Genomic DNA, 18,995 nt, shown 5'->3' with positions numbered 1-18,995 from the left:
AAAAAAAAAAAAAAAAAAAAACCACTCCAAAGAAAATTTATGGTGCCTTTTCAACAACCTATATATATGTGTGTGTGTGTGTGTGTGTGTGTGTGTGTGTGTGTATACACACATAAATTATATATATAAATTATGTATATGTGTGTGTGTGTGTATATATGTACACACATATATATATATATATACACACACACAATAATTCTACCTACACTTTGGAGGGATAGTATGGGTGGGGATGGACAGCAAAATCTATTGTAGATAGCCCTTACACCACATCATTTCACTTTTTGAAAAGACAACTGACTTAATCAGTTGTGAAATTTGACCAAAACCGTCATGTTTAAAAATGTATTCTCTAAATAGTATGCATGAACTCACACGTACACATCATTGAAAGGAATTTCATATATGAGGCCAAAATATTTTTTGCCTTTCACTGTTGTATAGTCTCACTGATACTTTGCCAAAAGTATAGAGCATTCTGCATTAGTCTTTGAATTCTAATATTGGAAATTTGCTGGAAAAAAATGTTTAATTCATTTATCACTACTTGCCTTCTAAATGAATGAACAGGAACAAAGTATGGCAGTTTCTTTGCAAAAATAGAAATGAAGAAACAAAATCACTGTGTAGTGGCGAACATAAATCATGCATATAACAATATATGCTGCCACTATAAAAACCGAAAATTTTTGAGTGATTAATACAGTTGATAGCTTTGGAAAAACAAAAGAATCCAAATGACAATGATACTTCATCTTGCCTACTCTGTCTAACGAAAAATAAAAGCTTGAGGCCAGCAGGTGGCATGGTAGTTGTGCACTAGATTCCCACATGGCCAGCGTGTGTCGAGTCCTGGCCCTGATGGCTTGTTTTCTCATGTGTCTCACTCTCTCTCTCATGAGTTAAATGCCCTATATCAAATTAAATAATAATAATAAATAAAAATTGTTTAAAATAACATTTTTTAAAAGCTTGTTCTTGGGGCCAACAGGTGGCTTGGTGGTTAAGGCACTACTCCCACATTGTCAACTAAGCAGTTTGAGTCCCCGACCTGGCTGCCTGAAAATCATGTTGGCATTTGTGCCTGTGTACTCAAAATCCTAAAAGGAGAATGGAGTTGTAGCATGGCCATCCATCATCGGGGATAATTTCTCACTTTCTCTCTCTCTGTCTCTCTCTGGCAAGCGCACACACCCTATGGCAAAAACCTAAAAATAAATAAGTGAAAACTTATTCTGAATAAAAAAAAGGAAGCATATCTAAGCAAATAAAAATTGCTATGAATAATAAGGAAGTATAATGCTGTAATAAGGCATTCCCCTATGTTTAAAATTAGCATATGATCAAATAATATGAACTCAAATAATTGACTCATAAACTCCTTTGCCATTTTCAACTGCATGTCATGTGAAACAATAAACTAACTTTGAGAACATGATTTAAAGGGTAAATATTAAGAGTGACAGTAATAGTTTGCATGAAGCAATATTTCCACTTTAAGATTTTAAAGCTTGCACTTTCCAAACTCAATCAAGATTTGCATTATTTTCCTACGGCAGCACTAAGGTCAGACTTTTTTCACCATGTAAACCATATTAGATAGATCCAGTGCCTTACACTGATTAAGAATTAGGTGAGTTTTAAAAATATACCTATGTTGAACTGGAATGTCTCATTTCTACTAAAATAATAAATAGTCCTATGAACATTATCTTCCTTGCAAGTGTACAGATCAATTTTTCAGTCCTGTAATCAGTATGCATCTATTTAGCTACTTAACTGCAATGTGTTTTGGTTCATTAGGTGGCTACTGTTGTGTCTCAGCCTAGTTAAAATTTCACAGCAAGTTAATCTGTTTTATTACAAATGAGAACACAAGTGATAATGTCCTCACCATTTGCCAAATACAGGGTTAACAGTATTCGTAACAAATCAATAAGGGCATTTAAAAAGGAAAATTGCAAATCTAAAACTCCAATCATTTTTACTCATTGATGACTTCATTTTATGTGGCATTTATGACTTTTACAACCCTGTTACTCTTCATGTATTTTATTCCCACCACATCAAAAACAGCTGTAGCTCCTCTGAAACACTGCAGAAATTTCCAGATTCAAACTAGCAAAGGAAGGAGATTTCCAAACTTGAAATAGTCTTACACACCAAACCCTGTGTGTGTGTGTGTGTGTGTGTGTGTGTGTGTGTGTATACACACATAAATTATATATATAAATTATGTATATGTGTGTGTGTGTGTATATATGTACACACATATATATATATATATACACACACACAATAATTCTACCTACACTTTGGAGGGATAGTATGGGTGGGGATGGACAGCAAAATCTATTGTAGATAGCCCTTACACCACATCATTTCACTTTTTGAAAAGACAACTGACTTAATCAGTTGTGAAATTTGACCAAAACCGTCATGTTTAAAAATGTATTCTCTAAATAGTATGCATGAACTCACACGTACACATCATTGAAAGGAATTTCATATATGAGGCCAAAATATTTTTTGCCTTTCACTGTTGTATAGTCTCACTGATACTTTGCCAAAAGTATAGAGCATTCTGCATTAGTCTTTGAATTCTAATATTGGAAATTTGCTGGAAAAAAATGTTTAATTCATTTATCACTAATAGCCTTCTAAATGAATGAACAGGAACAAAGTATGGCAGTTTCTTTGCAAAAATAGAAATGAAGAAACAAAATCACTGTGTAGTGGCGAACATAAATCATGCATATAACAATATATGCTGCCACTATAAAAACCGAAAATTTTTGAGTGATTAATACAGTTGATAGCTTTGGAAAAACAAAAGAATCCAAATGACAATGATACTTCATCTTGCCTACTCTGTCTAACGAAAAATAAAAGCTTGAGGCCAGCAGGTGGCATGGTAGTTGTGCACTAGATTCCCACATGGCCAGCGTGTGTCGAGTCCTGGCCCTGATGGCTTGTTTTCTCATGTGTCTCACTCTCTCTCTCATGAGTTAAATGCCCTATATCAAATTAAATAATAATAATAAATAAAAATTGTTTAAAATAACATTTTTTAAAAGCTTGTTCTTGGGGCCAACAGGTGGCTTGGTGGTTAAAGCACTACTCCCACATTGTCAACTAAGCAGTTTGAGTCCCCGACCTGGCTGCCTGAAAATCATGTTGGCATTTGTGCCTGTGTACTCAAAATCCTAAAAGGAGAATGGAGTTGTAGCATGGCCATCCATCATCGGGGATAATTTCTCACTTTCTCTCTCTCTGTCTCTCTCTGGCAAGCGCACACACCCTATGGCAAAAACCTAAAAATAAATAAGTGAAAACTTATTCTGAATAAAAAAAAGGAAGCATATCTAAGCAAATAAAAATTGCTATGAATAATAAGGAAGTATAATGCTGTAATAAGGCATTCCCCTATGTTTAAAATTAGCATATGATCAAATAATATGAACTCAAATAATTGACTCATAAACTCCTTTGCCATTTTCAACTGCATGTCATGTGAAACAATAAACTAACTTTGAGAACATGATTTAAAGGGTAAATATTAAGAGTGACAGTAATAGTTTGCATGAAGCAATATTTCCACTTTAAGATTTTAAAGCTTGCACTTTCCAAACTCAATCAAGATTTGCATTATTTTCCTACGGCAGCACTAAGGTCAGACTTTTTTCACCATGTAAACCATATTAGATAGATCCAGTGCCTTACACTGATTAAGAATTAGGTGAGTTTTAAAAATATACCTATGTTGAACTGGAATGTCTCATTTCTACTAAAATAATAAATAGTCCTATGAACATTATCTTCCTTGCAAGTGTACAGATCAATTTTTCAGTCCTGTAATCAGTATGCATCTATTTAGCTACTTAACTGCAATGTGTTTTGGTTCATTAGGTGGCTACTGTTGTGTCTCAGCCTAGTTAAAATTTCACAGCAAGTTAATCTGTTTTATTACAAATGAGAACACAAGTGATAATGTCCTCACCATTTGCCAAATACAGGGTTAACAGTATTCGTAACAAATCAATAAGGGCATTTAAAAAGGAAAATTGCAAATCTAAAACTCCAATCATTTTTACTCATTGATGACTTCATTTTATGTGGCATTTATGACTTTTACAACCCTGTTACTCTTCATGTATTTTATTCCCACCACATCAAAAACAGCTGTAGCTCCTCTGAAACACTGCAGAAATTTCCAGATTCAAACTAGCAAAGGAAGGAGATTTCCAAACTTGAAATAGTCTTACACACCAAACCCTTATTTTTCCCTGCAATTAGTAAACTTATCTTTAATAATAACTCAGTCTAATGTGTACTTGTACAATTCAAGGTTTAGGTCTTCAAAAAGTCATTATAAAAATTGTAATTAATTAGTACATACCCCCCACCATTAAACCATCTTTTTTCTTTTTTCAGGTAAATCACAAATGGTCAAAGGAGATATTCATCATAATAAACCACTGAAAGTATATTTGAATCTTTATAATAAAGCAAGGAAAATGCTTACAAAATTCATCTTTTTACAGCTAACAGTCAATTTGGTTTTCCATTTAGTCTGTTGGCACTAAATATCAACTCTGACCATTTTCATCGAAATAATTTATTTCATCTTAATGTATTTTTTATACCTTTGGAAATATAGCAGTATTCACAGAATTTATGAAGTAATCATTATGTATATTAAATATCTCTACCATGTTGTCATACGAACATGCACATGTGTTTTGTTGCCTTTTAATAACAACCACCTCATTGTTGACTTGTTGCCTCTGGTATTTTATTATATTGACTTTTATCAAGCATTCAGTGGGATTATGTAATATGTGGTTTGTCTTTTTATTTTTATTTAATTTGAATTCAACTCACCCTGTAATTACTCTTCCAAATGTTAATCTATTAATGAGTTCCTAAAGGATTTAATGGCATTTCACTGCTGAGGAGTGGCTTTTAGAAGTTTATCTGAATGCTAGATATTTTATTCATGTATTTGTCTTGATATTTCATATTTAATTGATGGGCTCCTTCTGTACTGTCACCAGAGTTCTGCAGAAGCAGAACAGATTGTAACTTCACAGACTTTAATAATAAAACCAAGGATAAGAAAATAAAGTTTGTTCATTGTTGCTACTAACTTGGCTTACCACAAATTCTGGGGAAGAATTTCATATACAAATTTAGTATCACTGAATACTATTTCAACTGTGTCACTATATGGAACTTTATGAACCAATTGAAGAATTATTCTGTGTTCCACACCTACCAATTACTAATGCCTTTAAGTTAACATAGATAAAAATAGTAGAGTTTCATGAACTTACTGAAAAACAGACAAGGAAGCTCCTGAGGTTAAAGGGGGGAATGCAATTTATTAATTGTTATTTTCCTTATTACAGGCTAGGAGCTATTGTCATGTAAGTATCTAATTAGCCTATACAACAGCTAATCCATAATACTCTTAGGTTTTATCTCCAAGAGTAGTTGAGTAACTTACCCCTCAGGAAAAATACTCTAGGTAATGGGAATTTCCACTCTGCACTAGTTTTCAAGGCATCATATATTATATCTATTTTTAATTCAAAAAAGCAATATAATGCTGTGCACAAAAAAATGATGCCAGACTGGGGATGGAGCTGAAACATGTTACCGAGGAAGAGTCTATAATCATGGCCAGAAGTCATAAGTGAACTATGTGAGATCTGGACAAAAGACTCTCTCACCTCTTCAATGTGGTCAACTTGTCCTGGAAAAGGCTGACGGATTAAGGGGATCAGCCATAATATCAGCTCATAGCATGTAAATACCCTCAACTGAGAGAAGGGATAGTTCAGTGACAAAATGCATGGTTTCCAAATTATTTGGGAGGTTTGAAACTCTGCCATCCCCCCAACTCAAACTAATAAACATAAACAACCCTAAATGGCCATTTAATACATCTTAATCTCATGTTTTAAAAGATAGTGATAACTCTGTCTTTCTATAGAGCACTTAGAATAAGATTCAAGTAGTGATTTTTCAGTGAATTTGAATTATAACCCAAAAAGCCCCTCTCGTTGTTGACTAATTTTAATACCAGATGTTCACATGCTAATGCCACTGCCTTGTGACCATTTCCTATCAATTCATTAATTGCCAGCTGCTCAGCCAAACAAGAAACACAGCTAATCAGATGGTATTGGTAAACAGCCAAATAACAGCTTCCTACTTAAATTTCTTAAATTTGTTATCAGAGAAAACTATGGCACACTGACATTACAAAGTTTCCCAAAAATATAAAAAAAAATGTATTATAAGACACTTGAATGTCATGTAGGGATCAGACTTAATCCATTCAGATATTTTACCTATTTTTGCCTTCAGGATTTTGCCACATCCAATGATACAACTGAAGGATAAGTAGTCTTAAAAGCCTAATGATTATACTGCAATTTTCAATTCATGTTATAGCTATATTAGTTATTAGCTACAAACCCTAATAGCTGAACCAACATTAACAGGGTCTGAGCCAGAAATAAAAGGTACTAATGTGCCTGGCATAGCAAAATTTCCAAACTAGATTCTGGCAAAATAACAACTTACAATGTCTTTTCCACTTTTGGAATTAAAGCCAATATTGCTAATGACTACTGATGTTGGAACAATCATCGAAGTTTAACATCCAATGAATCTTTAGCTTTCATTCATTCATGAAACAAGTATTTATTGTCTGTCTAAAGTACTCCATTGGGATGAAAGGAAGATCTACACACGTTTTCATATAGCCTGTTGATGCCCATAGTCAAGCTAAAGACTAAATAATCCACTGTAAACATTCAAAGATTATTTAGAATAAACTACAAATCATAGATTTTGGAATGGGCACTTCTCTTCAACCCCCACTAGGCCTCTAATCCTTCCTTTGTGGTATCAAGATAAAAGCAGGCATTATAGGCAAATGAATGCTCTCTAGATAGAGGGGTCAATACCTGTAGATGAATCTAATAGTGAGGGCATCTTCTGACCTGGTACTGATAAGAGAGCACACCAACAAACCTATACAGGGGAAGTTAATTCTATGTCAGGCTAGTTCTTGAGCATGACTTTGATTCCTACTTATTCTCATTTCTGTATGAATTCTTGAATGTAAAACATAAATAAGATTAGTTACTATATGTTGAGTACTTATTATGTGCTAAACATTTCCTAAATTTGCTAACAAGCTTCACCTTGTTTAGCTTTATGCTAATTCTATAAGGTAAATACAGTTATCATCCCTATTTCCTTGAGAGATGAGGTAAATGGAGACACAGATAAATAAATCACATAACAAGGAATGGTAAAATCAGAATTCAAAACTGAGCAGACAACTACTGTGTCATACCTGCTTCCTACAAAATACACTTCTGGGCAGGTTCATGGCTTGATAGTTAAGACAGCCAGATTCCACATGACCGATTATGCAGTTCCAGTCCCAGGCCCAGTGGCTTGAGAAACATGTGGAGTGCATGTGTGTGCATCCCCAAAATTTACAAAGGAGGGAGAAATGAAGGAGAGAGGATTGTAACATAATCATTTCCCATGGGAGGGTACTTTCTCCCTCTCCCCCTCTTTGTCTCTATTTCTGTAGCAAGTATGCATGCTCTCTAGCAAAAACAAACAAACAAACAAAACAATTTCTGAATGCATTTTATTTAGCTAATAAATTATGATGGCTCCATCTAGAAATGTTACATAATTACAAATGACATAAATCATTTTTGGAGTAGGGCCTATATCTGTTCCGTTTCTGTGTTTTTTGAAAAGGCAACGTACCATATTTCTTTTGGACATTAAACATTTAATAAATCACTGAATTCTATGTTCTCTGTCTCTGTTTTCTAAAGGAAAATGATGATAGTAATAATATGGTAATCCAATATTTAGCAATAACTATCCTTTCTGGATACTACAATGCTAATTGCAACACACTTACTGATGGTTCTGGACATTTCATACACCCTACTTAATGTAGTGCTATCCAATAGAAAAATAATGGAAATATTCTACATATATGAGGTCAAGTACAATAGCCACAAGTAGCATGTGGCTATTGAATATTTCAAATGTGACCACTCAACAACTGAGAAACTAGAATTTTTTATTTAATTAATGTAAATTGAAGTTGACACATGTGGGTAGTGATTAGAGTATTAGCACTGCTGTAGTAGGTATATTTTATGCATCAAAGGTTCATTTTTAAATGTTTAAATCCATAAAGATTTTTTTTTAAAAAAAACAAATCCATAGAGATGAAGGAATCTATTAAACTATAATAAACATATATTTCCTTTAGAAGTCTAAGCTTCTAAAAGTCATATCACTTTCAGAGCCCTACAAAGCTATGGTTTTGCTCTCCTACCTGCTGTGGGGGGGAGTGGGTGGGAGAAGATCATAGTAGTTGAGGCTATGCCAGCCAGATCTGTCCTCCTTTGTGGTAACTTTCACTATTTAAGAACATTTTCAGTCATCAACACCTTTAATCACCATCCTCTTTCACACTAGGGTAGAAATATTTATACACTGATCAGAGAAAACAGTTCACATGCAATTATGCTCAACTATGTTCCCATTTGATATCAGTTTGTATTACAATTCAAATTGGAAAACAAGGTGCTTATTCACTCAGTTTTATAGATTTCTCAGACTTTTAATTAACCTGCTGTGCTTTTATGAAATAATATAAATTGGAGAGTTTGACTTGATAAACATTTCATATTTGGTATAACACTTTAAAATGTGAATGTTATCTAATAGCCTACTCTATCTAATAGTCTACTGAATTGCTAAAAATTCAGTAATTTTGTTAGCCATTTGTTAAACTGTTGATAACCTGACATCAGCCATGGTGAGTATATTTGCACCAAGGAAATTGACAAATGTAAATCAAATATTTTCCTTTTTGCTTTTGTTTTACCTTATTTTTGGAGAGTTGGTTTACAGACACATCAACAGATGATGGTCTACAATTAAAATATCTCCATCTGTGGACCAGCAGATGGTGTAATGGTTATGTTGCTGGATTCCCACATAGTAGACCGCGGTTTGAGCCCCGGACCCAGCAGCTTAAAAATCACACTGGATACATGAGCATGTGTGCCCAAAATCCCCAGAGGAGATTGGAAGAGAAGGGATTGTCACACGACCATCCCTCCGGCGGGTGATTTCTCTCTTTCTGTCTCTCTGTCTCTGGTAAGCGCATGCGCCCTATAGTAAAAAACTCTCTAAAAATAATAATAATAATAATACCCATCTGCTGGAGACCAGCAGATGGCATAGCACTTACATTGCTGTATTCCCACAAAGACTGACTGTGGTTTGAGTCCTGGACACAGTGGCTTCAAAATCACACTGGGTGCATGTGTGTGTGTGTGTGCCCAAGATCCCAGAAACAGCATGGAGAAGGGATTGTGTCATGTCTATCTCGTCTGATGGGTGACTTCTCACTTTCCCTCTCCTGTTTCTGTCTGTCTGTCTGTCTGTCTGTCTCTCTCTCTCTCTCATGTACCCTAAGGCATAAAAACCTCATTAAAAAAAAAAACTGAACCTATAAGTCCACTATAGAAATCTGAGGTTTGTATTAAATTCTAAGATTCAATATTATCTGATTAATAAACTATTAAAGTTATGAATAAATACAATATGTGCCATGTTCATCTGAGTGTCTGAACATTCAAACAAACAGAACTAGCTCTCACATTATTAAAAAATGCAGATGTTCTCTGAACATGCATTGGATCAAGTTGTTTGCATGCCACATATTTCCTTGTAAAGAACTTGAAAAATTAGAGACAAACACATCATGGTCACAAATCATCTACTAGTAAAATTTTAAGGACAGAGAAGGCAGGAAAATTTAAATCATTATGTGTTATTTCCTATCATGGTATGTCTCAAACCCTCATCTTATAGGCCAAAAAAGCAAAATCTATACTGTTTTCAAAATAATGCATATGAATTCATTTCACTTATCTAATTTTTATTTTTTTGTCAGTAGGCATGTGTACTTGCCAGAAAGACCAAGAGACAGGGAGAGGGAGAAGGCATTTCTCAATGGAGTGTGGTCATGCCACAATCCTTCTCCATTTCAACTTCTCGTTGGGATTTGGGGCATGCACATATATGTACTGAAGAGTGTTTTTAAGCTGTTGGAACTGAGACTCAAACCACATTCAGCCATGTGAAATCTGGCTTCCTTAACTCTTAGTCCATGGGTCACCCCTGGCTAGCTAAATTTTTAATTAGGAATTATATTATTATTTATTCTGTTTATTGTTTGCCAATCCCAATTAAATTGTAAACCATGACAACTAGTTAATACATAATAAGGACTTTATTATGAAAAACAAAAGCTGTGGATAAATCAACAAACCTTTAAATCAGTGACTTCCTCTGATTCAATTAGCTGTTAAAAACTGTGCTTGCTAATAAATGCCAAGAGGGCTAGCCTGATTTAAAAAGAAGAGTTACCATGGTTTATCAATTAGCCTAACCAGTTTTCAGATGTAGACTCTATATACAATGTAAATATAAACTATAAAGGTAAATGTAGCAATAAGTTATACAGAAAGTAAAATCCATTTTGCAGAAAGGAAAACTGAAGCACAGAAAGATTAATAGTTGTTCCTGAGTCCTGTTATTAGAAATACTAAATGCTACTGGGCCACCTAGTGGTGTGGTGTATAAGGAAAACAGATCCCAAATGACCACCTGTGCAGTTTAAGTCCCATATGTGGCAGCTTGGAAAACATGCCTGGAGGGTGCTGGCAGATGGCATGGTGGTTAAGGCGCTAGGCTCTCACATGTCTAAATGTGGTTTGAGTCCTGGACCTGGCAGCTTGCTTTTTTCTACCCCCCACCACAGTCAAATTTGAAAAACAATAATAAATACAATTAAATAAATAATTATTTAAAAATAAATAAAAAACATTCTTACTACATGTGTGTATGTGCCCCAAATCCTGAAAAACAAGAAATGAAGAAAGAATCGTTGCATGACCATATTACATAGGGATGCTTCTTAATTTCTCTCTCTCACACACACGCAAACACAAGCACATACCTTCTGGCAAAAATAAATAAATAAATAAAGGAAGGAAGGAAGCAATGCTAAAGGCCGGAAATAAATAGAGTTTGTATACCAGTCATTCACTAACTTTGTATCCTCTCTATATTGTATAATCTAAAAGATCACAAGACCAGTTTCCAGTGGAAATTGCAGCCAGAATCTCATGTCATAAGTGATAAGCATCAGTACAGGCATTAGCTTAACCCAAATCATGTTAAAAAGATTTGGGTACAGTGGTGGCTAGTGGTAATGCAACTGTACCTACATGGGAAAGGTCCTATGTTCTGCGTAAGACCACCCTAAGATGGTCTGAGATCTCCCTAAGACCACCCTAAGCATGTCAGATGTGTGTGTACACACAATATGGGCTGGCTGAGACTTAGGGTAGATCATGGTGCAAAGAACCTACTGGGGGTACACTTTTCTTCTCTTTCCCCTTCTTCTTCTGTCTTTTATGGAAGAAATAAATCCACTTAAAAAAATACATTTGAGGGACCAGCAGTTAGTGTAATGGCTATGTCGCTGGACTCCCATGTAGTCGACCGCGGTTCGAGTCCCAGACCCGGTGGCTTAAACTCACGCTGGGCGCGTGTGCGTGCGTGCCCAAGATCCCAAGAGGAAAACGGAGGAAAAGTGATTGCGGCGTGGCCACCCCCCCTGGGGGGTGATTTCCTGCTTTCTGTCTCTTTCTCTCTCTCTTTTTTCTGTCTGGCGAGCGCACGCACCCTATGAAAGGACAGATTGAAAACTAAAACCAAACAGCAGAGATGAGAGACAGACTTCTGTTGAGTTAGTCATTCTTATAAACCATCTACTTGCCTGCTCAAAGTCTGGGCCATTGTATTGTGTGTGTGTGTGTGTGTGTATATGCATATATATTTGAAAAGAAGAGACACAGATATGTAGGAAGACTGAAAAAACTTGTTTTTTTTTTTCTTTTTTGGAGAGGTTTTTGCTATAGGGTGTGTGCGCTCGCCAGACAGAGAGAGACAGAGAGACAGAAAGCGAGAAATCACCCCCTTAGCGGGGATGGCCATGCCGCAATCCCTTCTCCTCCATTCTCCTCTCGGGATCTTGGGCACACACGCACACGTGCCCGGTGTGAGTTTTAAGACACCAGGTCCAGGACACGAACTGCAGTCGACTACATGGGAGTCCAGCAACATAGCCATTATGGTAACTGTTGGCCCCTGAAAACTTGTTTTAATATTACACCTCATTGTCTCTAGCTTCAGGGATTTTTTAAAAAAGTATATGAGAAAATAAACTTTTATTTGAAAGAAAAAATGCTATCAAGGAAAAACAATTTTTTTTAGAGAGACTTTTGCTAAAGGACATTTGCCCTCACCAGAGAGACAGAAAGCAAGAAATCACCCCCAGGGAGACATCCACACCACAGTCTCTTCTCCATTCTCCTCTGGGGATCATGGGAAGGTACACACACACACAACTGTCATGATTTTTAAGTTGCTGGGCCTGGGATTCGAACTGAGGTTGATTACATCAGAGTCCTGGACGCTCATTATAATGTGTTCTAAACTCTTACTGCATATATCAACTTCTGATATATTTTATAGCAGCTCTGTTTTCAGTTTACTGTATTATACATAGCAAAAGGGTTTTGTGAAAAAGTCGATTATAATTTTCCCTAATTTATAGTGAATTTGTCAGAAAGAAATCAAGTTTCATAATTACACTTAATTCTAGATATTAAATGTCAAATGTTCTGATCTTGCATATTTTGTAAGGACAGTTTAAATGGTATTTAAATGGTAAATATGAAATAAAGACTGATGACTTTAATTCAGATATTTTGTAAACAGTTGAGTAATATTTGCTTTCTTATGTCAAGTTGCTAGGAGAGAAAATTTGTTAGGTAAAAAGAATAAATGTGTTTTTGTTTTAATAGTTCCTGTATCTTCCAGGGAACACTATATAATGAATTCACAATATAGAGGTTTGTCCAACGCCTGAGGGATTTTAATAGATTGAATTGTGCTTCAACAAGAGACACACTGAAAACAAATTGTGTTGAACTATAGATCCATATAGGTGTAAAATTTATTTTTATAATTGGGTATCATATGGCTGGTATCATATTGATAACTTCTTGAAAGGAGGGTGAAGCTAAGCTTTAACATAAAAAAAAATTCTTTGGTTAATTGCTTAGAAGATTTTTATTATGGCATTTCCTGTGAATTACTATTTTAAAACTAATAATGTTATTATTATACAATAGAAATTTTACAAAAACCAAACAAAATTTGACAGCTTTATTATAATCTTCATAATAGTCATTGAAATATTTTTATCATTTTTTTCTTAATTTACCATCCTCCAGTGGAAATGGATTATACTTCTGAATGTTTGTAAATAAATTTTATTGAAGGGAATGGATTAAATGTATCCCTTTCAATCTACTTAGCTTATATGAAATTAATCCAACTTATCTTTTGTATCAAATGGTTTCTGTATATTTGGAAGGAGTTAAATAAGTATATGATTTAATGTCAACTTTTAAAAAGCAATGTAAAGTTATATGGCTATAATTGTTCTTTCTTTTTTAAAAGGTTGCATATAAAATAGACTAATCAGCAGTACCAAATTATAGCTATGTTCTTTAATAGGTTAATAATAAAATAACATTTATTTTAAAGGAAAGAAAATTATCTTTTCCATCTGCATGACCATAAGCATCCCCATGAGTGACCAAATGGTAGTCATGAGAGCCATTCTCATGGGACTCCTGGTTCCAAATACTTCACAAAATTTTCCAAAGTCCCAAACATTCAACCTAAATGTAGCAAACTCAGTCTAAGTAGTGGTCCTTATGAAGCCTAACCAAATGTACTTTTGAAGAGTAATAAGAATGCCTCTATTAAGAGTATTCTTCCATCACTGGAAAGAAAGTATAAAAAATACTGACTATATAGTACTTCCATCACTGGAAAGAAATTATAAAAAATACTGTCTATATAGTACAGTGGTTAAGGCAACTGTATCTCACAAGGCCAACCACACAGTTCAAGTCCTGGACCCGGTGGCTTGAGGAGCATGTCAGGAACATGTGCGAACATGCCCAAACTTCAGGAAGGAGAGAGAGATGGAAAAGAAGGGATTGCAGTGTGGCTATTCCCCATGAGGGAATATTTTCTCCTTTCCCTCTCTCTCTTTCTGGCCAGTGCACATGCCCTCCAGGAAAAGAAAAAAAAAAAAACCCCTCTACTTTGAAATTAACTTTTATTTCTAAATAGAATTTCCAAATTTGTGGGTAGAACCATATTTTCTTCCTTTCCTTCTATTTTTTTTTTAATGCCAGAAGGCACATGTGTGTACCAGAGAGTAAAAGAGATGAGCTGCCCCCTAATGAGGCCTCATCATGTCACAATTCCTTTTTCTACCACTTCTCCATTTTGTCAGTATCCTGGGCACATAAACATATGCACCTGACATGATTTTTAAGTAATCAGGGCCAGGACTCAAAGCATTCTTAGCCATATAGGATCAACTTCTTCTACACTGTTAACCACTGCCTTAAGGGACCAGTCACATATATTCATAATAATCATGCAGCTTCAAATTTATGGAAAACTTATTCCATTGCTTTCAAATGATCCTTGTGGATAATTTCATTCTCAGAAACAACACAAAATCTAATTCTCACTCTGGTCAAATATTTAAACAATGGGGCTCTGATTTGCTAGGCTAGACTAATCCATTAATAGCCACGTTCTTTACAGGAGGTATACTTCTACTTGCTATTGAAATATCTACAGGGGACCAGCAGTTAGCGTAATGGCTATGACGCTGGACTCCCATGTAGTCGACCACAGTTCACATCCTGCACCCAGTGGCTTAAAAAGCATGCCGGGTGTGTGGGCGTGCGCGCCTAATCCTGAGAGGAGAACAGAGGAGAAGGGATTGCAGCATGGTCATTCCCCCTGGGGGGTGATTTCTCGCTTTCTGTCTCTGTCTCTCTCTGTCTGTCTGGCGGAGCGCACGCGCCCTATAGCAAAAACATCTCCAAAAAAAAAAAATCTACAGAGCTTGGGACCAGCAGAAGGTGTAATGGTTATGTCAACTGTGGTTCTACTCCTGGACTTGACGGCTTAAACTCACAACAGGAGCATTTGCATGTGTGCCCAAGATCCTGAGAGGAGAATGGAGGAGAAGGAATTGGGGCATGGCCATGCCCCATGGAGGGTAATTTCTCACTTTCTGTCTCTCTGGTGAGTGGACGTTACCAATGGCAAAAACCTCTTTCTCTCAAAAAAAGAAATATGTACAGAGCTTTATAAAAGTGGTCAATATTTATTTTATTTTCCTATAAAGTTTGTGTTTTAAACTTTCTTCAGTGTTTTATCACCTCGCCAAACTAGAATCTAATTTCCAAATGGACCAAACATGTCCAGAATGTCATAATTCCTCTGCCTTCACTTCTTTCACTTCATGTCTGTCTATTACAATCATATCAATATTGCAAGGCTCAATTCAAATCCATTAAATGTAATGCCTTTCCTGACTCTTTTTCCTCCTATTCTCCAAACTAGTTATGATCTTTATCCTCCTGTAAATTCCTGTAATAGTTGGTCATTCTCTTATGTTATCTGTCATAGTCTATCTTGTTATTACAAGTTAGATGGGTATCTGCTTGTCTCAATTATTTTGTGAACTCCTGGAAGTCAGGGAGTGTGCTTTATTTATCAATTTATCTTTTATTTATTTATTTTTTTTTGAGAGAGAGGTTTTTGCTATAGGGCTCGCGCACTTGGCAGAAAGTCAGAGAGAGACAGAGAGACAGAAAATGAGACATCACCCCCCAGAATGGATGACCACGCCACAATCCCTTTTACCTCCATTCTCCTCTAGGGATCTTGGGCACGCACACACATGTGCCTGGCGTGAGTTTGAGCCACCGGGTCTGGAACTCAAACTGCAGTTAAATACGTGGGAGTTCAGCAACATAGCCATTATACCAACTGCTGGTCCTGAATTTATCATATTACAGACAATAATGACATGCACATATCAAGGATATAATATTTGTTGAATAAATGAAGTAAGAAAGGAACAAACTGATGGGTCACTGTGATTAACTTACTCTTAGGATCCCATTAACATTTATCTTAACTCCTCACCAAAGAAAAAAAGATGTTCAAATTCTAGCTCATATGCTACTTGACAAGAGGGCAGAGAGACCATGTTCTAAACTAATAGGAAGTAGGAGGAGGAATTACAAAATAGATTTTGTGTTTCATTACCCAATGGCCATAAATAATTGAAAAATAATATTCTAATGATGAGTATGTGATAAATTACCATAAACATCTGTTTGACTTTTCACAGATTTTTAACATATATTTTAATCACATTGTCTCCAGAGAGCCAATGTAATAAATGGAATAGATTATTACTATGATCTTCATTTTACAGGTAAGGAATCATGTTCAGAAGGGTTATGTATCATGCCCAAAGTCATTCAGCTTGTAAGTGGCAAATCAGAATTGGAATCTGAGGCTGTCTGACTATAAGTCGTGAATGTTATATCATACCTCACAACTGCCTCCCAAACTCCTGAAAGATACACAGTGTTTACTTTTTTTACCCAAGCTATGGGAATGGATTATTGTATATTATGCTACTCTGTCATTACTCTGGTCATGTCTCCCACACACTGTGTACTTGATTGCAAGACAGGAAGCTAGAAATTAAAGTGAGATCAGTGGCCATGGAATGAAAACAAACAGCAGCAACAAATCTCGCAGGCCTAGTCAGAAACCAAACTCATTAATACTGTATAATGTATAATACTGTACCAACTGAGTCAATGAGCTGAGTGTTACTATTGAATATCTGGTGATATTGCTAATATTTTACCAAAAATTACATGTAATTAGCACCTTTGTCCTCTTCTAAATCATAATTCTTACCTTTATAACAGAGGCACCAGCTCTGGAGAGTGGACTGTGAATCTGGGCTGCAGCAGCCATGTTGGCAATAGTATTGAGATGGTTCATCTGATTCATTGCCATGGCAACTGATGCAGGAGGTAAGCTGACTGGAAGTAGGGGATGAGGCATCATCATAAATGGCAGATCCAGTCCTAAAAGAGACAGTGTATGTTAAACTTGCTATAGTAGGATGCTATGAAATAGTGTTTTTAAAGTAGCTAAATTTATTCTTGTTGGCATTTGTTTTTACATCAAGTTTTATTATATCACAGTATCTCTCTGGACTATTAATAGTAAGTATGGAATTTTATTCTGTTTAACATTTTAAAGTGTTCATATAACCACAGACTTTTATTGATAAATATGCTTTGTTCTTGCTTTCACTCCTAAAATATTTATAACATTCCATCTTTTTTTACCCACAATAACAAGCAAAAATCTTTAAGCCAAACATCATTGTATGTAACAAATAAGAAGTAACCTTATTTTAACCTTTATAATATATTGATGTGTTGATAGTTTCTTACTTAGCACTATTTTAAAGAGACTTAGTAGTGATACTGGTAAGGCAGAATGCAGAATTGCTAAGCTTCAGAATTATTAAGAAAAAAAAAACAGTTGGAATACGTTATACCCTTTTATACATCAATCTCTAAGTGAACACTTACATCTCTAATTTGAATTCCACATCAACAAATAAATTCTTCCCTATCAAAATATCAACCTGTTTTCTAGTTTAATAACAAATACCAATATCGTTGACTAGTGTAAGGAATCATGTTTGCTGTCTTATGCTAGTTGAAATAATCTTCGCCTATTTAAATCTCTCAAAGAATCGCTCTCAGGTAAGATCCATATTCTACTTGTAGCCAAATATGCCATCATGTAGAATGTAAGAAATTAAAATAGTTGTCTACTTACCCCTTTTCAGGTTGGGATTTGTTAGAGGAAAAGTCTTTGAGCAAAGGCTAGAGAAAGTTAGCCTAATATTCCAGATATTAAGATGACTACAAGTAAACCATAGCACTTTACAACATATTTTAAACTACTACATCTATAGTAATTTTCCCATATTTTGGACTGAAGCCCAGAAAACAGTAATTTTTAACAGATGTTCTAAAACATTTTTGCTTGTAATTTGTCTAAATCATTACAGACTACAGAAATTCTATGATGGGCAATGTTTATGTTGATTCTACACATGATTATCAACTGTTAATAACATCTTTTTTTCCTCCTTGCCATCCTTTCACTTTTTCTTGCTTCCCAAATCACAACAGAGAAAGAACAACAAAATCTATAGTAAGTATACTCAAAGGACACTTAAGTCTCAGTTTTCAAAACAACAGTGTCAGTAATACAGATAGTCAAAACATATTTTTTAGGAACAAGATTTTCTCCCATTCCGTAATTTGTCTTTATCATTCTCCTAACAGTGTGTTTCACAGAGAAGTTTTCTATTTAAATGAAGTACAATATTAATGGAGGTTAGAAATAAACCTCCTGTTATTAACTTATTTGAGGACCATCTTCTGACTTCAGCGATGATGGTTGATTTAAAGCAGTTAAAAGAATACAAAGGCAGCACAATGCAGTAAAATATACTTCTAGAAAGGACAGATCTCATACAACAGTAAAGTGATCATCTCGATTACAGGGATTTCTAAGAAAAAGGATGTACTGGTCATCTCTGTTTCTGATAAAGACAGATACAAACTGTACTGTTATCAGAATGACACAAGGAATAAAACAAACCTAGAAACTCATATTCTACATGGAATTCAAGAGAGATAACATACTACGTGAGCTCTAAGACTCCATATCCCAGAGAATATCAGTAAAATATCTTTCTTTCTTTCTTTTTCTTTCTCTCTTTCTTTCTTTTTTCTTTCTTTCTTTCTTTCTTTCTTTCTTTCTTTCTTTCTTTCTTTCTTTCTTTCTTT

At 35.2% G+C, this 18,995-nt stretch overlaps 1 protein-coding gene across 1 annotated transcript in view; it reads right to left on the bottom strand.

Moving 5' to 3' along the window:
- Positions 1–18,995, bottom strand: part of DACH2 (dachshund family transcription factor 2) — a 193,017-nt gene that overhangs the window by 107,367 nt on the left and 66,655 nt on the right. Inside the window, exon 3 of the mRNA XM_027767685.1 lies at positions 17,032–17,204. Within this exon, the coding sequence (XP_027623486.1) occupies positions 17,032–17,204 (173 nt within the window). The remainder of the gene's footprint in view (positions 1–17,031; positions 17,205–18,995) is intronic.

The sequence above is a fragment of the Tupaia chinensis genome, unplaced genomic scaffold, assembly GCF_000334495.1.
Source record: "Tupaia chinensis unplaced genomic scaffold, TupChi_1.0 Scaffold144426_1, whole genome shotgun sequence".
In the NCBI taxonomy this organism is placed as follows: domain Eukaryota; kingdom Metazoa; phylum Chordata; class Mammalia; order Scandentia; family Tupaiidae; genus Tupaia; species Tupaia belangeri.
Note: the sequence above shows the minus strand (reverse complement) of the source record. Positions and strands in the feature narration are given on the sequence as shown.